Raw genomic sequence first — 23,766 nt, 5'->3', positions numbered from 1 at the left:
AGTGGTTGTACTCATTTGCATTCCCACCAGCAGTCCTACCATAAATTTTATGGAACAAATGCCTGTGAGAATGCGATCCCAGTGATGGGCCTGATGTTAAGTTCTATCTCACACCCGGCCTGAGCACTAGCAAAGAGCTGTCAAGGGCATTTCTTACCTCAGGAATCAAGACTGTTATCACACTGGACTCAGCACCAGTTACATTACCCACACTAAGGGACGTGAATGTTAGACAAGAAGGGTGCAAGCTCTACCTCGCTGCAGGGGAGAACTGGAGAAACCTGGTGTGTCTCACTGGAATAAAGATGAAGTTCTTCTAACAACTTAGCTCCTTCTTTCAATTTCTCCAAAGCTGACTCTTCCCAAAGCCCAGTATGTGACCTGGTCTTTAGAAATATCTGTACAAAGTCCCTTCCTTCCTCCCTCGCTCCGTCAGGGAAAAAACTCAAGGTGTAACAGTGGAAATGATGCAAGCAGGGACCTCCCTGAGTTGAAAATACTTACCTAAAATCAGCAATCCGGAGCTTGTACTAGCTAGATCCCCCGCCCCCAGCAAATCTATTCAGGAGCCACTTGAACACCACTTTTCTCCATGACCCTCTATGCACAAGGAAAATGGGCACATGAGCAGTCAGAAGAAGGAACATGGCTACCGTAGACTGAAAGAGGAGGGCAGCCTGCACGTGCGTGTCTTACCTCATCATACATGAACTGAAGCGTCAGGGCCGACTTGCCAACCCCTCCACTGCCAACCATGATCACCTTGTGTAGGGCCAAGGAGCTCTGGCTCTTATTCTTGTTTGCAGCCATTCTGCTGGTTTCTGACGTTGCAACACGTGGAAGAAGACCCAGTCAAAGAGCTGCCAATGTAAAAGACAAAGACTTAGAGTGGGTTGGAGTCTACCCAACTGAAATCAGATGAAATCCACACACTCCAGAAAGCCTAACCCAGACAATCCAGCAGAGAAGTCATTCTTCTAAGCTCTGGTGGAGCTGTAACGCCAGCAATAATTGGGCACCACAGAGCCAAAGTGAAGATAAGGATGAGAGGGGAGAACGGGCGCACACACGCAACAACTATATCCCTGGGCAGGATGCCACTACTAAAACTCTGTCCTGCCTCAACTTCTCTGGGGTCCAAAGAACCAGTACTTGTGTCCTGCCCTTCCCCAGGTCACCTGATACCACAGAGAACAGCTCCTGGACCTCAATGTCTATCTTTTCATTCTCACGCCTCTCCTCACCCTCTACCCCCCAACACATACACACACTGACAAGGCCCTCCAGTGGCCTTGGGGGGGGGAGCTGTAAAGGGATAAGTATTCTGTATATTAAGGACCCTTTGATGACACCTGACAGAGTTTAAAAAAGGAAAACGAAGCTATTCACCATAGGTTTAGTGGTGAATTAACATGAGATAGACTTTTCTGGAATAACAATCTATTAATGAAAATCGATTTATCTTCACTAGAGAAGAGATGGAGTAAGCAGCCCTGGCATGGGGTGGGGTTTGGGAGGCTAAAGAATCTCACAGTAAATTTAACAAATATCTGGGACTTATCTAACCCAGGTGACAATATTTTACAATTCATATGGTAAATCTACATTTCACATATACCACAGAGTAAAGAAATGGGAAAGGGCTCAGGCCACTCATGGTCTCATGTCTGACTCTGCAATTTGTGGGGTGAGTGCCTAAAACTTGTTATTTAATTCCTCCAAGCCAGTTTTCTCATCTACACAAGCAAGTAAACCACCACCTACCTAGCAGAACTGTTGTGATGATTAAATGAGATACCGTAGATGAGAGACCAAAGCCCAGTATCTAGCACACAGCAGAAACTTAGTAAGAGCTGGTTTCCTTCCTCTTTAATTATAAGGACACTTTTTCCCCTAATGACAGTATATATTTTCATTTCTGCTGGCAGTTACTTGAAGACACTCCCACTAGAAAAATACACAACATACACACACATATACACACAGATTGGGTAAAACAAAACAACATTGTTTTAAATCAATGGTTCCCATCCTTAGCTGCACAATGGAATCACCTCGGGAGCTTTAAAAACATCCTGAAACCTGCATCCAAGGCCAGAGATTCTGATGGAGCTGGTCCAGGATGCAGCCAGGGTATGGAAAATTCTAATGACTTCCAAGGTAGTTCCAAAGGGCGTCAGAAGCTGAGAAATTTTCATGCACAGCTGAACTCAAAGAAAGTAATAAATCTCCATATTGGGGTCAAAAGCCAGAGCAACAAAAGTAAATCCTCCTGAAACCCAGTTAACTACTCGTCTTGGTGACTTAGGGCTTAACACACACACAAACACACACACACCCCTAGAACAGCAGTGCCCATGGTAACTTAGGGCTTAACACACACACACACACACGCACACACACACCTAGAACAGCAGTGCCCATGCCCATGGGAGTTAGAACTGAGGGTTCTTCACAGCAGAGCAGAAGCCAAGAACCTTAAAGCACCACACCTTCAGGTAAAGAAAAAGCTAGATAAATGTCTGCCCACCAACAGTGGGAGATGACAGGTTTACCTGAACCCTGGCTGTAGGAAAGTGTACCCCGGAAATCTGTAAACCACTGTACTCTACCACAGTTCCACGTGGCTCTCATGCTGAATAAGAGGCAGTTAAATACTACCTCACGGCCGCCGGGACCACATGCAGTGAAGACAAGGGGGCGGGGGTGTTCTCCTAGCCACAGCCCATAGCTGGAAGCCCCCAGGTCACCTACAAATCACCTAGGACAATCACCACATGTTCAAGTGAGCACCCCTAGCAAGCAGGAATTTCCAGGTAGCTGTAGCAACATTTGATAGTTTTTAACAAAATCAGAATGTGAGAAGAATGATTTTAAAAAATCAGGCATCGAACAAGAACCATGAATGTTTAAACTATTAAGTACTTATAGTGAAAACTAATTTAAAAAAACTGAACAGCAGGAATAACATTTGTTTTCCTCTACCCATCTTTAATTTGCTGGCTGTTCCATGACAAAGGAGCCTGACAAGAGAAAAAACAGTTCACTAATGTTTTCTGTTTGCATACTAGGGAGAACTCAGAGAGGAGTAAGAACCTGGGCTTATTCAGCATCTTAACAAAAGAATAATATTTCTGTAGAAAAGTGACAAGATAAAGGAAAGGAACTTTGCATTTGTAGGGAGGGCAATGTGTGGGAAAGTAAATAAGTGGAGGAACCTAATGGAAGACAGGACTCTTGAGCTAGGTTTGATATGCAGGTTGCTATGCAGGTTGCTCTGGTGCTCCTGCTAGGCTGACTGAGTTGTCTCAGGTTGAGTCTGAATGAATTTTCCCACTTGCTGATCAAGGGCAAGGCTGGTCTCTGTGTCCTTTTCAATTGCCATCAGCTCAAAACAATCCATGTCAAAGAGACATATACTGGGATGGTATTCTCTGAGTCCTTTCAATGCTCAGTAAAAAATGTACAGAATGCACAAAAGCTATCTTTAAAAAAGAGTAAAGCTCACCCATGACGCCATCACCTAGGGGTAGTCACTTTTAGCAGTGTGTTTCCTGCCAGTATTTTAATCTATGTATTTCTATATTTAAAACTATTTGAGATACTTATATAACTTTGCATGTTATTTTTCATGCATCGTATTCTAGCTTCTTAAGCAGAGAAGACTGAACATAATTAAACTTTTTCTTGATGACTGAAGGTTCGTCATCACCACAGAAATCATGATATGAACGGCCCTGTCTGTTCTGTTCTGAGTGGAATCACATCTCCTTGGCTTCCCTCCTCACCTCCCCCACACACCAGGCCATCATTTTACTTGCCTATACCAGGCCACCTCCCCACTCCCCCTTTTCTAATTATGTGCTGCTTAATAAGAGATCTAAGCAATTAACTAGATAATTAAGCACATTTGAACTGTGACTAAAATAGAATAAATGGGATAAGGGGCAGGCCTTCCCCAAAGGGCTCAGTTTAGGAAGGTGGAACTGCTTTTGGCCTAATTTCTGTTCCACAGCGTTTTCCCATAAAGTGAAGGTTGGTCATAAGATTGGAACCTCCAGACATCAACCTGACACAGAGATTCTCTGAAGCAACTTTGCTTCTATGAATTATAATTATATGAAAATGGAGAAATAATTTTCCAGGTTGGGAGGTGGGAAGAAGAGGGTACTTTCAAACACTGGCAGACATTTAATTCTAAGCTGTTCAAAAAAACATAATTTCTTTAGAATAAATCATAATAAATGAACTGAAGAATATTTAACTAACCCACAGATAATTGCCAAAATAGTTGTGCTCAAAGCTCAAAATGAAATAACCAGGGTGGATATTTCTAATCCACAGAACTGCCTCAGTCAACTTGATAGGGTGAGGGGAAAGTTAGTGCAGTGAAAATGAAAACACCTATAAACAGACTAATGTTTTCTGGGTTTTTTTTTTTTTTTCAGAACCACTTCATGGTGTTTTAAACAAACAAAAACCAGTCACAGCAGCCTGGGCTGCTGTGCTGTTTCCAGGAAAGCTCAGTGGCAGGCACTTCAGCTTTCTCCCTTGACAGATGATGCAGGGAAGGCATAACATTGAAGGTGTGGGGTGGAGAAGTGAAGGGGGGTTGAATCACAAAAGATAGAGATAAGCATCAACAATGGGCTTCACAGCTATCTTAAACTCACCCCTCTCCAACTTCAATCTCCTCCCCAGCTTCAATCTTGACAGTCATACTGGAAGGAACTAGAGATAGCAAATGAGAGTGCCAAGGTGCAGGCCACTTGGCTTGGTGGTAGGTGACACAATCTTTGGAAAATCATCCACAAGGAAATCCCAAACAAAACCATTTAAGAGGACGGCCATTGTTATGCTTTTATGATACTGCCCCCCCCCCCCAGCATCAACATACTTTCTGGTAATACCCAAGAAACATCCCAGATTTCTGAAGCAGATGCTGAAAGTCTTCTTGGGCATCTTAAGGACTGTTGGCAAGAAATGTGCTGCTGATCTGAGCCTAAAGAAGAGTTATAGTGTGGTGGTAGAATGAAGGGTCAGATGGAGGACAATCTATGTTATTCATCTCTATGTTTTGGGAGGTCAGCAGATGAACTGGCCTCTTGATTAAGCACATTTTAAGGATAGTTTTCTCTAGATAATGACTAAGTTTGAAAGTTCCAAATATACTGCTGAAAAATACAAATTATGGATTGAGGAAATGTTAAATACCCACACATAATGAAAAAGACTGCTGCATGGTGTACAGTCAAAAAATGGGTCTTCCACCCAACTCTGCATTGGTTCAATATGAATAAAGTCTCCAAGACAGAAAAAAAACATGCTCCAAAGTTAAGAAAACTTCTTTTGGATGACTTGGTAGAGAGGCAACGGGATTAAGAAACAGTCAAGCTAAAAATGGTCCTATGATAATTAATATTAGACAAGATTCTCCACAACATTATTCCCATATCAGAACACATTCACTAGAGAAGTAAAATTCTAAAAGTAAATCTGTTTCATTAGAAAAGCTTCTAAATCTACAGATTTACCAGTACTATGGTGGCTGAAGGGTATGGTAAATATCACCACAAGGATACACCATGTGTATACAAACCAGGCAAGTGTTTGAAAAGACAAGGTTCAGATTCTTAGTGCCACACACCAATGTCATTAGTCTTTTGTTTAACATAAGCTAAGAGGAAATAAGTTCATAGGTGGGGTCCAAATGTCACTTTGTCTGTATTATAGTGTTTAAACAAACTGGGGATTATTATAAAAATCAACAAGAATTTGAAAATTCTAGGAAAATGTATTTCCTCAGGTTCCCTCATAAAATTCAAATACTGGATAATATGATACACAGAAGAACATGGGAAATTATCAAACCATCTACACACGCAAATAGCTGCACTGAGCACTTCCTCTCCAGAGTATGACTTGAAGATGACCTGGATATTACTAGTAAACCACAAGCATTATATATGTGTGTGTGTGTGTGTGTGTGTGTACTCATTATATATATATATATATGGTCCCAAAATATTATCTATGTTTTTAGTCCTTTAAATAATAATCAGAGAAAGCAACCCCAAATCTGGAACAATTTAAGCACCAAGATAGTTAAGGACAGCAATGAAAAGTTAGAAATCCAAAGATTCCACACATTAGTAACTATTAAATAAACAAGAGAAAAAGGATGGCCTTTGCTTACAGAAGAACGCCAGTGGCAAACCATAAATGTAGAGGGAGCACCTGTGTTGGAAAATTAACATTCTACAAGTATCCTCATACAGATTGGTAAAGTACGAATCACCATCGCTATGAAATCTGAAGGGTGAATCTGGATGCAGAGAAGGATATTCACATGGTCTTAAACTATGAATTAGAATCCACATTTTAACAAGCAACGCTATGCTATGTGTAAATTATTTATACCACTTCCCATTACAATCCAAATTAGGAACAACCCAACCTAAATTAGGGTCATAAAAGACCCTTCCACCACAACCACTCCCCCCCCAAAAAAACAGTACTCTCCAAATATAACACAGGAAACAGATGGGTAACAGGGATTGTAAATGCTAAGCAAGGAAAACATAAACCACAATGACACTGTCTATCCAGCAGATGTCATTTCCATTAGCATTGAAAATAAACAGGGTGTCTTATCTCTTATCATCTAACACCAAAATTTCAAGTAGTTATTACACAGTAAATTAAAGAACTAGGTTATCTCAGTGTTCTACTGGCTTAAGAATATGTGAGTTGCAGCATATCACTGTCCGTGCTGAATTCCTATGTCACTGTTATCACAATGTGGTTATTTATAAACAGTCTCATGTGCACTTGTAGGTAAAGAAGTAGTGTTTTCTATTTATTTATTTAAAGATTTATTTATTTGTGTTGGCGAGGATGTGGAGAAAAAGGAACTCTCCTGCACTGCTGGTGGGAATGCAAACTAGTACAACCACTATGGAAAACTGTTTGGAGGTTCCTCAAACTGCTAAACATGGAGCTTCCCTACAACCCAGCAATCCCACTCCTAGCTATCTACCCAAAAGACACAAAAACACTGATTGAAAAAGATACCTGCACCCCCATGTTTATTGCTGCTTTATTTACAATTGGAAAAACATGGAAGCAGCCCAAATGCCCAAAAGTAGATGACTGGATTAAAAAGATGTGGTACATATATACAATGGAATATTACTCAGCAACCAAAAAAGAGAAACACATGTCTTTTGCAGCAACTTGGATGGAGCTGGAAAAGATCATGCTTAGTGAGATAAGCCAGAAAGAGAAAGAAAAATACCAGATGGTTTCACTCATAGCAGGAGTATAATGGACCAGGTGAGAAAATAACAAGAATAATGAACAATCATATACCACAGACATTTTGTGGGGGTGGTGTGGGGAATGAGATCAAAAACCGGGGGGTGGGGTGGGAAGGGAAGTGCACAGGATTATGGTGATGGCACACGGGTGACTTGGTGATGGGAAACCCACAGGGAATGTAATTGAGATGAAAAAACAATGTACAAAATGGTGTAAAAATAAACTGTTAAAAAAAAAGATTTATTTATTTGTACATACAGAACTGGGGTACATGCCAGAGGCTCACGGGTAGTGAGAGGTTTCACCAGAAACAGAGTGGGGAGCAGAACAGGCAGATCAACGAAGTCCACTGCTGAGGGGAGCAGCGGGCAGGTCAGGAGAGGTCTGCCACGCCATGTGGTCACCTCCAGGGCAGGTGGGAATCGAACTCATGCGGAAGTGGCTTTAGCTTCTCAGTGCTGTGCTTTAACCCACTGCACCACCAGGGAGGGCCCTGTTTTCTTTTTATATGTATCTCTAGGACCTACTGTTTTAACCTACAGGGAACTAGAGACCTAGAAATGCCCAGAGAATGAATAAAGGAATGAATGAAAGAATGAGTGAAGTTTTGAGAAATAAAAATGAGGACACTTTTTTCCCCTTAAAATTTCCCTTAAAACACATTATAACACATTGTTCATCGATGGTCTGTAGACATTATGAAACTGTCTCTTAACTGCTGTGATGTGAACACTAATTCTAGAAAGTAAACCATTAAAGTAAAAGCCCTCCCTGGAGATTCTTTTTTGTGGTTTAACAGTGAATACTGTTGGTTACAATAGTTTTAAAATACACATGCACACATACACATTTGCAAAAACCAACTTGAAAAGATTGGTCAAAGATAGGCAACTGAAATATAGCAAATTTATTCACAACGATACTTATAAAGTACATCATTGGTTACCTTTGCAGAATTAGCTACCATTATTTTTAAAAAAGAGAAAGAGAATCTGACATTATGAGCATCCTAAAAAGAAAGCAAAACCATCCCTGCGGTAGTCTCGCCTAAAAGAAAGCTTCTAAATCTACTTATTTACCAGAACTATGGGGGCAGGGAATATGGGACACACCACGCAAGTTATAGGAAACCTGAAAAAAAACCACTCTCTTTCTTCAACAAATAAATCACAAGAAAAAAAGAGGGGAGAAAAAAGTTCTAAATTATTAGACTGACGACGCATATTAACTGCTTAAAAGATACAGACTTCATTTGGATTAATTTTGAACAAATACATAAGAAAACTGGAGAAATCTGAATATTAACTAGAATCAGTATTAAAGAATCATTTAAAAAAAAGTCAAGTGACTTCACCTAATCTCACTACAAACAAAATTAAATGGTATATGGGATTTGTTTTTTTCTGTTTCAGATTTTTTAATTTTTATACACATACACATTTTATATCATTCTTCTTTTTTGTACAGTGCATGCTTTCTCCTCTCGGGTATAGTCCTCATAAAACTCCCACCACCATTTCACCCATGCACCATCGCCAAAGTCCCTTTTGTGAGAACACATTTCCTCTCCCGTTTTGATCCGTCTCCCTCCCCCTCCCACATCTGCAGTGTCGCTGATTAATAACTGCCTGTTAATTTTGATATTTGGGCTTTGTTTTAAGATTATAAAGAGGGAAGAGAATGAGTAAAGAGACAAAGTAAGATTGGCCATAAATTCATAATTGTGGAAGCTGACTGAGAGGCACAAGGTAGTTCACTATATGTTCCTCTGCGCTTTTGTATGCTAAAAAGTTATCAAACCGAATGAAGACAAATAAGTGCCTGCCCCTCCCCTCCCCCCCTCCTCTGGGTTCAGGAGCATGGCGTAGAGGCACACATGTGCTCGGGCTGTCCAGACTGCTCCAGTGCGCGCCTAGACTGCCCACCGCTCGTGACCTGTAAGTTTTCTGAGAACAGGTTCTGCTGTTTGTTAACCACTATTTCACCCCGTACCTATCACAGAAAACACCTTAAATAGTCATTGCGTTAATTAACTGAGTGGGGTCACTCAGAGCAGAGCACGCCCCTGGACAGGACCATGACTGACTTCAAATGGACTTCTTACCTTCTAAGAACCATTTGTGGATTGTCTCACAGTTAAAATTTGCTACCTGGGCCCTCCCTGGTGGTGCAAGGTTAAAGTGCAGCACTGTGAAGCTATCTGCAGCCCCAGCAGATATCCGCAGAGTTAGATTCCTGGTCAGGGAAGCTGACCCACATGGTGCAACGGACCTCTCCTGTCTCCCACTGTTTCTCATCAGTGTTTTTCAGTACATCTGCCTGTTCTGCTCCCCACTCTCTCTGGTGAATCCTCTTGCCTCCGGCATCTTTGGCCTGCACCCCAATTCTTGCATGCATAAATAAATAAATCGTAAAAAACAAACTATGCTACTTTGTTTTTTGAAGAACTGTGACACACTGTTATTTTAAAACAGATCCACTTTTCACAACCTGATTCCAAATTTTCCTGAGTTTCTAGCATCCAAATGGAGATGATAAAATATTACAACTCAACACTCATGCCATCTCTAGAGACAGTCTCTGGTTTTCACTTAGCCCCCATAAAAAGACTTGCTCTTCACATTTATCTCCTAACCAGAGAACTCTTTTCAGCATCTAGTCTTAACATTCATCTTTTGTTTTAAGATTTATTTTTTTATTTATTCATACAGAACTGGGGTACAGGCCAGAGATGCGGAGTGTGAGAGGACTCACCAGAGACATAGTGGGGTGCAGAAAAGGCAGATCTACGAAATACACTGCTGAGGGGAGAAGCGGGCAGGTCAGGAGAGGTCTGCCACGCCATGTGGTCTCCTCCGGGGGCAGGCGGGAATCGAACTCATGCGGAAGTGGCTTAAGCTTCTTTGTGCAGTGCTTTAACCCGCTGCACCACCAGGGAGGGCCTCATCTTTTGTTTTAAAGTCAACAGAAATAGGGGAGCCTTGAGTGAATAAGAACTATTTTTTTAATATCATTTGTCTGAGAAAACAGAATTTTACCAAAGGTGGAGAAAATAGTGATTTAAAATACTTCATCTAATTCTAGTAATACCTAAATCTTAATTTTTACTATGTCAGGTTTGGAAGAATGCTAGGAACACTTGTAGCAAGTTTTGCCAAGACCTAGCTTAAGTCATCCATAAGAACAAATAGGTAAGTGATGTTACACCTTAAGCTCCAGGTGAAATGCTTACTTTCAATAGATATACTCACAGGACTGAACTTAATTCTTTAACTTCTTGAAGGCAGTCCAGTTAACTTTACAGTAAGAAGAGTACAATGGCCCTATCTTCTCTGACCAAAACTGAGAGATTCCATTCAATTCAGGACTATCTTTTAAAGATTTGCATAAACACCACAAATTTTCATATTATGTGGCAGAAGAAAGTAATTGTGGCAAGATGCTATCTCTCCAGATTTAATGTTTCCAACTGCTTATGTGGTCCCCTAAAGAATGGGCACAGTCTTTCATGCACTATTTCATCTCTTACTAAAGCTCTTCTGAAGTCCTGCCAGCTGTACTCCAAAATAAAAGGGCAGGGGATGAAAGTGATAGCGCATTAAGGGCAATAACAGGCTCTTTTGGCAAAAGTGCAGCTGGTAAAAATGAGTGTTAAAAAGAACGCTACATAACACACACTTTTCCCCACTACATAATTTAAGGCACTGTCTGCCTAGCATCCCTTTTCTAGAAACTGCTTCTCTACTACCTCTCCACTCATGATGACTGGCTGAGAGAGAAAGGGAGAGAGCTTGTGGCCCAGTCCCTGGGGGAGAAAGTGACTGATCCCAAATAGGACACTTGCCCCAAGCTAGGTTCTGAGTACTGATCAAGGAAGGCCAGGAGCAAGACCACTAAACGTGAGGAAGGCAGGCACCAGGCAGAGTAAGAGAACAGCGTGACTAATGACCACACATCTTTCAGACAGCGCAGGGACCAGGGACCCTTCTACAAGGAAGTGCAGCGTCTCAGGGCAGCTGATGGCTGGGTCACGGACAGATCAGGCTCTGATTTTTTAAGAGATGCCAGAAATTTGGATGTTTATGTAAAAACCCCTTTTAAATGTTAATAATGAAACTACTTCTAAAAGCACCATGTGAACAAACAAGGCAAATCTGCAGACCACTCACTTTTACGAATTGGCAGCTATGTTTTTGCCGAGTGGTGGAAGCTGAGCTACAGCACGAGAGACAGAGCCAGCTCAAGGAGAGAAACACCACATTCCGAACGCGAGGAGGGTCCTGGTTCCAGCTGCTCCTGAGAACCACTAACATTCTCAGCTTGGCTTGTGGTGTGGTTTGTCGTTTCTCCTGAGACAATGACATATACGGCATCCTTCCATGAAATTCTCTCTGTGGTATGAGCTCACCTACCTTAGGATTCTATCTCTTTCAGCCAAGGAGGGCCCAACTAAATTTACAGATGGCTTTGAAAGCCTCCACACAAATTGAAATCTGGGGAATCAGACCCAAGCAGAGCCAGGAAGAAATATGATGACACAAAAATACTTCATGCTAAATGAATAAAGCAAGAGCTCTACACATGGCTGAAGGTGATTTCAGGGAATTCAAATACTCTGATGCTTAGAACTCTTACCCACAACTTAAGAAACGCCAGAGAAAGTGGTGGAAGCAAAAACCTTGTTTACTGGCTCACAATCACATGTTCAGAAATAAAGCTTTTCCTCTCCATTTCTAGTTTCCACCTCTCCAACCTCATCAACCACTCTTCCCCCTAAATGGCCCCCCACAAACCTAGGCCTTTGCACAATCGACATTATAAACTCAATTCCTTCTCCTGTAGGGTCAGCGTGGAGGTCACCCTAGACCTCTGTGGAGAGGTTGCCTAGACCTCAGGCATATCCCATCTCTCCCTTCATGTCAGCCCTGAGCTTTTACTTCACTGGCCACCATCCGCAATCCCTTTCCTTTTCAACCTACTTGCTTTTTGTTTATGTCTTTCACAATAATTAAGTTTCATAGGAGCAGGCTAAGAACTTCAGCTGTTTTTTCTCTTATAGCCTTATACTGTAGCAGTATTCCCCTAGATTATCATTATACATCATGCTGCAAACCTAAATAACAGTTTTTTCACAAACCACAGGCATCATAAAATTTTCCTCGACTTATACCAGTTATGACGAAATGAGCCCATAAGTTGGAATAATCATAAGTCAAATCATCATCCACTGGGGACCATCTGTACCCTACAATCACTGACCACACAGAAGACTGTAGAGTAGCTGCTGTAGCCCCTGGTGATCTCGGGGCTGACTGGCAGCTGTAGGTCACCGCCACTGCCCAGCATCACAAGAGATTATACCACATACAGCTAGCAAGGGAAGAAACCAAAATTCAACGTTCACAGTATGGTTTCACTGGTTGCATACTGCTTGCACAACACTGTACATCAAAAGACCCTACGTCAAACCATCGCAAGGCAGGGATGGTGTAAATTTAACATTGGGGTCATCCATAGTGATTCCATCATTTATGGTCAAAAGTCTAAAAAGTTTTAAGTCACTACCTCTTTCAAAAGCAAAATTTGACAAACAGGTAACATTGTATTTTGTAAGCCTTGAGAACGTGTCATCAAGAAACTTGATTCTCTTAAGATTGTTATTTTAACAATGGGTTAAAGCCACTGTAGCACGAGTTCGAGCCCTGGCCAGGGAGCTGACCCACATAATGTGGCAGACCTCTCCTGACCCACACACTGCTCCCCTCAGCAGTGTATTTCAGTTGATCTGCCTGTTCTGCTCCCCACTCTGTCTCTGGTGAATCCTCTTACCCACACCTCTGGCCTGTACCCCAGTTCTTGTATGTATGAAGAAATCTTTTTTAAAAATTGTTATTTTAAGAATTTAGTTGAACTTATGAAATTGTATTATTAGCTATGACACAGACCCTTGTAACAGACACTTTCAGGTTCACATATAAAGTTTATTGAGCAACCACTGTAGCTTCAGTGGCTTGGTCTTTCAATACAATATACAAAGTCCCTATCCTCATAACAGAAGGAATCTTTAAAAATCAGAGCAACCTAGTTTTTATAAGAATCTCATCATGTCACCCAATGATTTAATTAAGGGTATTCTGAGAGGACTTGGTCACTGGATGGTTAACAACTTAGCAGTATTTTTTCCTGACGGATGCCCTCCTGGGTGACCCTATAGTCTCCCAGTGGAGAGAAGAACCTGAACACTGGCTTAGGAATAGGAACAGCCTGAAAGTGACACCAAGCTCCTCCGCTCCAGAACTGCTGGTCCTAGGGATGGATCAGTCCCTGTCAGTGAACAATCTCTCAACAGACACAAATTTACCAGGCCTGCTGTTGAGCCTCTGTTAAAACTTTACTAAAGAAAGATACTCAGTCTTGATTTCTCTATTTGGCAAATTTGTGTTTTTCCCATTGTTTTTTATTACATGGGGCATTCCACTAGTGAGTGCAATGATAAGAAACAACTTATCTCCTCAGATTCTTTCTGTACATTGTGTCTTTCCCACACAAGCTAATTTAGAAGGAAACTCAATTTTCCCCTACCTTGTGCAGATGCTACTCTCATTAGCACAGGCAATAGAATATTTTTACATTCTCAGGCATGTATGACTCAGTTTCCATGTCTACAAAAATAAGGAAGTTGAATGAAATGATGCAAGTTCCTTTCCAATTTTTCACTGTTTTTTTTTTCTTTCCTGAAATCAGATCTGCAAAATAACTCAAATCTGCACTCCTATATGTCTAAGGAAATAAATATTGGTAATTTCAGCTCCCTAATGAATATCTCCTTATCCGCCCCCCTCACCTAAAGAAATCAAGCAAGCAAATATTAATAAACTGAAATAGACAAAACAGAAAGCTCTGGAGTGACTTATGGTAAGTAGCTGCCTCTGCTTTGCATCTCAATGCACATGTAGCATCTGCCAGGACTGCCCTTTCTGATGACAGATGACCTGTAGCTTACACTTACCTTAACTATTTCCCCCCTCACTTTCTGAGGTTCCCCCAGCACAACCTACCCTCCCTCCTCCCAGTTCAAGCCCCCTGAGGCAGTCAATACACGGACTGTTGCTCAAAAGTAAACTGGTAATTATCTCCCAGATGAGGTCTGTGCCTCCCTCCACACTGAGAGCTGTCCACTCATCTTCACATGCCTGTGTGCTCGGTCCTTAGTGGATGCTCAAAGTGTAATAGATTTTAAGAAAAACCTAATTCTCCATCTGGGTTGAGAGGGCTCCAGGGGACAAGTGGTAAATCTCAAAAAGTTAATTTACTCACTTGATGACTTTCCTGAACTACAAACCAATAAGAAATGGTGGGCTCTGATTTTTCAAAAATGTGTAGTTATATCTGCAAAGCATCTTCCTTGAGATTAGTACATATGTAAACCTGGGTCTCTTTTCTACTTGAGATTTTGCCTTAGTTAAGACAGATATAAGATGGCTCAGCTCCAGAGCAAATCTGTTGCTAGAAATATCTGAACTAAGCACCATACTCTTGTAGGTAAGACTTCGGAGACATAACCTCTGCACACACATATGAAACTGGTTAAGCATACCATAGTTCAGCCATAAAATTATTTCAAAAATTCATTTATGATGAATAACCTTTCATGCAGTTAAAAAAAAAAAAAAAGGTTTTCATAGAGATAGCTATATAACCCAAAGAGCTCATTTTTATTAGTCTTCACAAACTTGCCAGTGTTGACTTACTTTCTGGTTCAAGATACCAAGTCCTAGGAAAGAAAACTACAGCTATCAAACACCAAGAGGCATTTTTGAACTGTACTTTTGACCACATTGTTGGCTTTTCTTTTCTTTTTTTCTTTTGGGAATCTTTTACTACAAAACATCTGAAATTTTTTTTTAATGTATAGTTATTTCTGAAATAACGTTTTCTCCCATCATACATTTGTCCCAATGAAATATAGGATTTTATTGGCCTTACAGACTCAGTTCTGTCTATCTGCAAAGGCAGCCTCAGAGACTTGACTGTTTCATCTCTCAATAGCTAAAGGTCAAATATGTAACTAGCATATATGTCACTGTGCTACAGTCTGATACCCATAAAAAGGGGTTGGGGGAGGCCCCACACCCTCTGTACCACCTAATGAAGGATGGAGCTAAGCTGTTAAGGGAAGCTAGAGAAGGTTTGGAGAAAACTTGGGAGCTTTTGGAGAAGGCACATAGAGCAGAGAAATGTGAAGGACGACACACCTGCTTCTCAGCTTCGGATTTGCACGAGTTATTTGGGGCATAATGAAGGAGACACTTGGAAGAGATGTGGGTGAGAGACTGGTGAGGAGACTAACAATGGCAGCCTTTAACTTGACTTGTACTTCGATTTTGCTCCTTCCAGATTTATCTGGCCCCTTCTGACTCCTGCCTGTGGTTCCCTACCAGAAGCTGCTTTAGACTTGTTGCAAGCTTTTGGGCTCAGTGGCCCTGCTTTGGGCCAACCCTGTTTGGCTGGGCATTTACCCAAGAGGGGATGGGTAGCTTTGGGTGTTTCACTGGGAAGCTATTGTCCTTTCCTGTCTTCTCTCTATGCACACTAATCCTACTAAAGTCCTTTTCACACTGCCTTTATGCAGAAAACGGCAGACCCCATTTAAAGAATGCAAATTGGAAAGTTCTGGGGTATCCTCAGTCTGCACACTAACACTTGCTCTGAATTACTCATCCAAATGAAGTCCTGTTTTGCAATGTACTACTATCTGTACTTCTATAGCAACTACTAGCACATTGCATGCACCCCAATAGCTTCATAAGTCACTTAACTTGCACTTAACTGAACTGGTCAATAACAGGGTTGGAATTGGCACCCCAGCAGCTGGTTTCAGAGCTCACTACATTGGAGGCTCCATGAGTAGAATGGGGTGGGTGGAGGAGATCTTCAAATATGCTGTGAAATACTGAAATTTCTGCCACTGTTAGGGAACTGTGGCTCAGAGAGTTCATAAGAGATGGTTTGCCTAGGCAACTAGAGCACAGGTCTGAAGGCGAGGGAGAAACTGTACACCAAGTAGTTATCATGTTCCCCCAAAGAACTAAAAGCAAAGATTTACATCACTGTTCATAGCAGCATTAGTCACAGCAGTCAAAAGGTGGAAGGAATCCAAAATTCCCATTGATGAGTGAATGGATAAACAAAATCAATGGTCATATACTGGAATATTACTTAGCCCGAAAAAGGAATAAAATTCTGAAATCAGCTGTGTCATGGATGAACCCTGAAGAGCTGCTGAGTAAAACTAGCCAGACACTAAAGGACAAATATGTATGATTCCACTAAAATGAAGTACATGGAGCATCAAATTCAAGTTCTTTGAAATGAAAAGTAGAACAGTCATCATCATGGCTGGAGGAGAAGGAAGGTGGGGAGTTAGTGAGGAGCAGTTTCAGAATCAAATGATAAAGAACTTTGGAAGCAGGATGGTGGTGAAAGTTGCACAAAAAATGGGTATATACTTACTGCCCCTGAACTGGACAACTTTTAACTAGTTAACATGATCATGTTACTATTTCATGTACCCAAAAATATTTACAATATTTTTTTTAAACAGTTACATAGCAACTTACGCAGTGGGATAGAAGAAAAGCATACTTGGCTTAAAGTCTGGATTCTCCATTAGGAAGCTAATGATCTTGGTTAAGTTGCTTTTCTTGGCCTCAGTCTGCTCTATAAAACACACAGGCTATCTATACCCTCAGGGGAATTATGAATATTAAATGAGAAGATGCCTATCATAACAGGAGGCTCTGAGTAAGCAGTTTTTGAGTATCAATCCAATAGCCAAGAAAGTCTTGAGAGAGAAAGTGATAGAGGGGCCAAATCTCCAGCAAGGCAAGGATGGCTGCCAATCCTTCAAGAAGGAAGAACGGGGACTATGGAGGTTTCCTAGCTCAGATTCTGTCCTCACGGCTGAGGAGACACTGTTCTAGGAAGGAAGAGGCTTCTAGACTTCAGTCAGTCACTCATTCACCATATGACAAGTCGCTTCACCCCCTGGGCCTGCATTCTCCCCGCAAAGAGCTGAGATAATTGTTCTACCTATTCTACAGAACAGCTGGAGAGGAACAAACAGGGAATTCACTTTAAAGGCTTGAAGGGGGCTAGCAACAGGAAAACAAGAGTAGGAGTATTTAAAAAAAAATAAATAAATAAAAATAAAGTTGGCCCTCCTTGGTGGCGCAGCGGGTTAAAGCACAGCACTGAGAATCTGAAGCCACTTCTGCATGAGTTTGATTCCCGCCTGCCGCCTGCCCCGGAGGTGACCACATGGCATGTCAGACCTCTCCTGACCCGCCTGCTGCTTCCCTCAGCAGTGTACTTCGTAGATCTGCCTGTTCTGCTCCCCACTCTGTCTCTGGTGAAGCCTCTCACTGCCCCTGAGCCTCTGGCCTGTACCCCAGTTCTGTATGCACAAATAAATAAATCTTAAAAAAATAATAATAAAATAAAGTAGGCAGAATATGCTATCATCAACTGAGAACCATTAGGTGCTATTCTTCTCTAGCCTGCAAAGACAATGTCACTCACCTTTACAGGCATTACCTTTGGTTGTGTCAGGACCTGCCTTAAATCTTCCCGGCAGCTTTTGAAATGTTTCTGACAGAAGCAATTGTTTATGCTTTTCCCTGTTGCACCAGTATATGTAAACATAACAGCCCAAGGAAGCAGCCACCTACCTACCCAAGATCTAAAACTGTGAACAGGGCCCTGTTCTCTAAGACCACAACATGGTGTGACCCAGTCACCACCAGGCCTGCAGGCTTCGTAATCTTTCCTCATTACTAGGATTCTCAACCCAACAGAACTGCGTCCATCCCTGAAATGATTCATCCCACACCCAAGGCCTCTGGAATACCAGTCAACTCTTCAAGACCCACCACCTCATCTAGGAATGTTCCTCTACCTTCAGACCTGCCCTGAGACTTGCGTGAGCTTTGAGGACAGCACATTTTGAGTAGATGTGGCTTTTCCTCTTTACCGTGAGCCTCAGGACCAGGAGACCCCATTGTCACATCCAATTCAGCTTCCCTTAATCTAATAATCTCCTCTTGCAAAAAAGCCCTGGATCTTTGCAACTTGGTTAATACCCTTTGCCCCACCTTGCTGCTCTCATCCATGGACATGCTGTTACTTCCTTCAGTGACTGATGACATTTACTCTGGTTCACAAACTTCCTTTCTATCCTGGCTCCTGTCTTCCTCCTCAGTGACCTTTTGTTTAAAAGGATGAGCCGTTCACACGCTTGGCCTTTCAAGTCCTTGACCTCCTCTCCAAAATTCTCCCCCTCAGTCTACCTAACTCTGCTACAGTTGTACCTTATACTCCATCATCATCAGAAACAACTGTCTGCTCTAATCCTCCAGCTTCTGCCCCATCTATGGCACTTGTTCAAATACCTGCCCATGGCAATCCTCTGCCTTTTTGACACTCGGTTGGCCTCGGCGCTTTCTCTAGGCATCCTTTCTGGGCTCCACCTCCCATTTTACCAGCTTAGATCCCACAGTATGACACTATAAAAGCCTCTTGCGGGCCCTCCCTGGTGACGCAGCAGGTTGAAGCACAGCACTAAGAAGCTAAAGCCACTTCAGCGTGAGTTCGATCCTGGCCTGCCCCAGAGGAGATCCACATGGCGTGGCAGACCTCTCCTGACCCGCCCGCTGCTCCCCTCAGCAATATTCTTCGTCAGTCGGCCTCTTCTGCTCCCCACTCTGTCTCCGGTGCATCCTCTCACCCTCGGCATCTCTGGCCTGTACCCCACTTCTGTATGCATAAATAAATAAATCTTTAAAAAAAAAAGCCCTCTTGCAAAACACCTCCCTTGCTCCTTTTGCTGCTCTTTTCAGCACCTGCAGCTGGCAAGCAAATGTTGCTGGAGAGGGAGAGAAAGTCATGCGACCAGCCTTATGAAACTTAGCATGAAATGTAATTATAACCACAAACCAGGAATGAGCGTTCATTCCAAACTTCTTGCAAATATTACTGAGATTCTCCCCTATGCTCATTCTCCACAGATGCCCTTTCCACACTTCTCCCAAAGAAACAGAAGTCATCAAGCACAAACACCCTCATCACTCCCCATCAAATCTCAACCTGTCTCCAGGCCAAATGGACAGCGTGCTGCTGCTCTGAGCAAGACTGAGCTCTCCACGTTGGCTCTAAACTCCATGCTGCCCCAAGCTCCGTGCCCAGGAACCTTACACCTGCCATCAGCCTCTTGTCCCTGCTCCACTCACCCGTCCCTCCCTCTCTACAGGCTCATTCCCAACAGCATACAGACACAGTCTATTTCCTCTCCATCCTAAACATAACACCCGACTTTGATTCATCTGGGTATGTCCCTCTGGCTAGTGACACACTCTCTCTATAGCCCTGATTATCTATTCTAATGTTCCCCAAACTTTAACACAGACACAAATTACCTGGGAATCTTGTTAAAACGTATGTTCTGATTGAGTAGGTGCTGCTACTGCGTGGAGCCCAGATTCTGTATCACCAGCCAACTGGCCCACAGCCCCCACTCGGAATAGCCAGACCTGTGCTTCCTTCCCTCACTATTTCAGTTTTGAAATCTGTTCTAATCTGGCTTCCTCCCCCAGCAGAACTTCACCGAAACTGGTCTTGTCAAGGTCACCAATAAACTCATTGTTGCAAACTCCAATAAAAACTTTTCTCTTTCTCCTCTCCCATCTCCTCCCTCTTCATAAAAGGAGCATGCAGCAAATATGTTACACTTTGCCTGGGAAAGAAAGACACCTAGTAGGCGAATTCAAGTATCCCTCTCATCATCCCCCTCGTAGACACTGTCCCGCTGGTGCCATACTCCCAAGAACTGGCTACTTCTCTGGCAGCCCTTTCTCAGAGTCCTTTACCAGCTCTTCCTCAGCCTGGCTTCTCAGTGTCAGCACTTCTCCAAGTTCAGTTCTACACCGAACTCATTTCTCTGCTCTCTCCCTTAGCGATCACACCCATTCCAGAGGCTCTTTATCCAGCTTGCAAACTTACAAAACATAGCCTAGGTCACTCGCCTGCCCTCCAGACTCAGATCCCTCTGCCACATCTCCCCACTTGGCTGTAAGTATCCCAAACTTTTAACATTCCCAAGTTGGAACTCTTGATTCTCCCCTCCCTTGAAATCTGCTCCTTCTCCACTTGTCCCCCCCAACAATAGTTATTACAGTAATTAGTGGTGTCCAAGTTGTTACTTGGACAAGTTAGTGGTGTCCAAGTTGTTACATGGGAGTAGACTATGATTCCCCTTGCCTCTCCCTCACCTCACCACAACCAATTCTACTGCAATTCATCTACAGATACATTTCACATCTATCCACTTCTTCTATCTCCTCTGTCCCAGCCACCTGCCCTGAACAGCCACAGCTTCCTGACTTCCATTGCCACTTCAGCCCCTCTTCAATCTGTCCTCCACACAACACCTACTGGAAATTTTCTTAAAATACCAAGAAAAGTGTCCCTCAAGTGTTTTCATGGTTTACCATAGATACAATCCAAACCCTCAATTCATCATGGCCTACAAAGACCCTGGCCATCTAGGCCTTCTCTCAGGTCCAAGGTATGCCAAGTGTTTTCCTACCTCAGATCCCTTTCACATGGTCTACTCACATCTCATGTTGCTTCTAAGAAGACCTGAAGCAAAAATAGAAAAAAAGAAGCAAGCATGGTGTTGAGGTGACACTGGACAGGTAAGTTGGCCCAGCCCCTCTGAGGCTTCGTTGGGCCAGTGGCTTGGGGATTTTAGACTTTCTACTGCAAAAGCATTAAGTGTTTCAGGCAAATGGATGGCATGATTAGATTTGGCATGTTGAAAAGATCATTTGGCTCCAGGGTGGAAGACCAGGGCAAATGGGAGTGCTACAGTCCAGAGACAATGGCAGCCTGAGGGGGCTGACAGTGGGCACAGGGAACTGGCTGGATTTCAGAACTGTCCAGGTGGTTAGAAAATGATAGAACTTAGCCTTTCCTGGTGGCGCAAGGGGTTAGGACTGCAAGCTAGCGGCAGCCACTTACGTGTGATCCCTGCCATAGAGGTGACCCACATGGCGTGGCAGACCTCTCCTGACCCGCCCACTGCTCCCCTCAGCAGTGTACTTCGTCAGTCGGCCTTCTGTGCTCCCCACTCTGTCTCTGGTGAAGCCTCCTACCGCCCCTGCACCACTGGCCGGTACCCCAGTTCTGCATGCACAAATAAATCTTAAAAAAGAAAGAAAGAAAGAAAGAAAATGATAGAACTTAATGAATGAACAGATATAATGTGGGATTTAAAAAAGGTTACTATGTAGTGGGAGCAGAGGTATAGCAGCTAAAATTCATCCCTAATAACAGGATCAGACAACTCACAGTAAATGGCCACCAATCTCTTCCTGTTTTTATGGGCAGGGAAAGGAAAGGAAGGGGATTGTGGAAGAGGTAGGATGAAAGAAAAGAAAAACTCTAGCTCATAAATCAGGACCGAGATGGGAAAAGGGCCAAAAATAGGAAGCAGAGGAAATGCAAATTGTGCTGACTTTTCCTCTGCAGAATGGTGACTCGAAAAACTTCCTTTTGGGGCAGTATGAACAAAAAAGCCATTCTCGGAAGATTTTGATTTTTGAAGCTACATGTTATCAGGATTTATGAATCTCTTGTTATAAATATGCTGGATTTGAAGGATATTTGTTATATTAAAACATTAGAATCACAGCATTTTTAGAGATGAAAGGAAATTTAACAGTCCTTTAATCAGGCTTTACACTCACAATTATTAAACTCTTCTCTCCAAACATACATTTCAAGATTTCATCAACAAGTGCAGATTTTAAAAAAGGCCTTCAATCCAGGTGGATAATTAAAATGGTACAGGGCATCCAAAGAAAAAAATAAGACTTACTATGCAAATTAATATTGTCCAAGGATTTAAAGTAATTAGAGGAGGGGCAGGGTATGGTTTAGATTCTCAAAGATTTATTCAGCTATCTGCCAATGAGTTTTATTTTTAAGTCTGCATAGATGATTAGTGACTATTTTAAGCTTTTTATAAAGGAGATCATTTTGGCTTTTTTATTTTTTTAACCAGTGTGTTTTAGGGTTTAAGAAGAAAAAACAAAAAACAAAAAAAAACCTCAGGCCCTCCCTGGTGGCACAGCAGGTTAAAAGCACAGCACTAAGAAGCTAAAGCCACTTCAGTACAAGTTCGATCCCTGGCCCCACAGGTAACCCACATGGCGCAGACGACCTCTCCTGACCCACCTGCTGCTCCCCTCAGCAGTGTACATCATCAGTCCTCCTGTTCTGCTCCCTGCTCTGTCTCTGATGAATCCTCTCACTGCCCCTGCACCTCTGGCCTGTACTCCAGTTCTGTATGCATCAATTAATAAATCTTAAAAAAGAAAAAAAAAAAACTCAGCCATTCCATTTGGTTTAGGGACCAGCAAGATTTAAATTTCTAATTTCCAAAGCTACTGAATATTTGGCTAATTAATTCTAGTAACTGACAATGAAGAGCCAGAAGAAAGAACATAAAGTTTCAAGTATGATATTAAAAGTTTCTAGAATAGTACAAACTCCAGCTGTATTTTAATCTCCTACAGCACATGCTTTAGTGCACATATGAAAACAGGTTTTTTCTCACTAATGTCTTAAGAAACGAATTGTGGTAGCTAACCTCCAAGAATGCCATGGGAAGAAAGTCAACCACCATACTGTGGACAGTCCCAGACCCATGTGGAAAGAAACTGATGTCTCAGGCCAAAAGCACCCGCATGGGCAGGAGAGGAAGGGGGTGAGGGGGTACAGGGTGGCAGATTCTCCAGCCCAGCAAGCCTGCAGATGACTAAACCTCAGTAGAGACTGAGCTGTTAGCAACAAGCCAAGATACTCCCAGATTCCTGAACTTAAAGAAGCTGAGATAATAAATATCTGTTGTTGTAAGCTGATCAAATTGGGATAATTATTGCACAGCAGTAGAAAGTTCATTGAGATTTTAATGTTAAATTTTAATGCCATTGAAGACAAACTTTAGAGCCAGCCACACACCACCCAATTATTCTATTGCACTCAACTCATACACTAATCAAAAGTTACATAACTTGGAATATTTTAATTTGGATCAGACCTAACTTAATATTTGCTATGTCAATTCCCATTTTAATGGACCTAAAGTATACTACATATAAGTTGCCCACAAAAACATGACAAAAATATAAGTTAGCAATTATCAACTAACAACCTTTTTTCTGCATTGAGATTTCAATTTTTTTTTAAGGCAAAAAATCCCAAAAAATTTTTCCGGTGGCTCTAACAAAAAAAAAAATCACAATTGGTTACTTTTTAAAAGAGTAACAGTCTTTGACATTGGAGACCAGACTGGGATGCTAGAGGGGCCACACCCACTGCACCCAC

At 42.2% G+C, this 23,766-nt stretch overlaps 1 protein-coding gene across 4 annotated transcripts in view; it reads right to left on the bottom strand.

The window, feature by feature from the left end:
- Positions 1-23,766, bottom strand: part of RALB (v-ral simian leukemia viral oncogene homolog B) — a 55,325-nt gene that overhangs the window by 16,868 nt on the left and 14,691 nt on the right. For 3 of the 4 annotated variants that reach the window (XM_012724799.1, XM_012724806.1, XM_004674724.2), the window contains exon 2: positions 697-860. In XM_012724799.1, the coding sequence (XP_012580253.1) occupies positions 697-810 (114 nt within the window). In that variant the 5' untranslated portion in view covers positions 811-860. Of the gene's footprint in view, positions 1-696; positions 861-21,396; positions 21,416-23,766 lie in introns of those variants that run through there. The other variant, XM_012724805.1, reaches the window with a different exon arrangement.

This window comes from Condylura cristata, unplaced genomic scaffold (genome assembly GCF_000260355.1).
Source record: "Condylura cristata isolate star-nosed mole 26May11 unplaced genomic scaffold, ConCri1.0 scaffold00002, whole genome shotgun sequence".
Lineage (NCBI taxonomy): Eukaryota > Metazoa > Chordata > Mammalia > Eulipotyphla > Talpidae > Condylura > Condylura cristata.
Note: the sequence above shows the minus strand (reverse complement) of the source record. Positions and strands in the feature narration are given on the sequence as shown.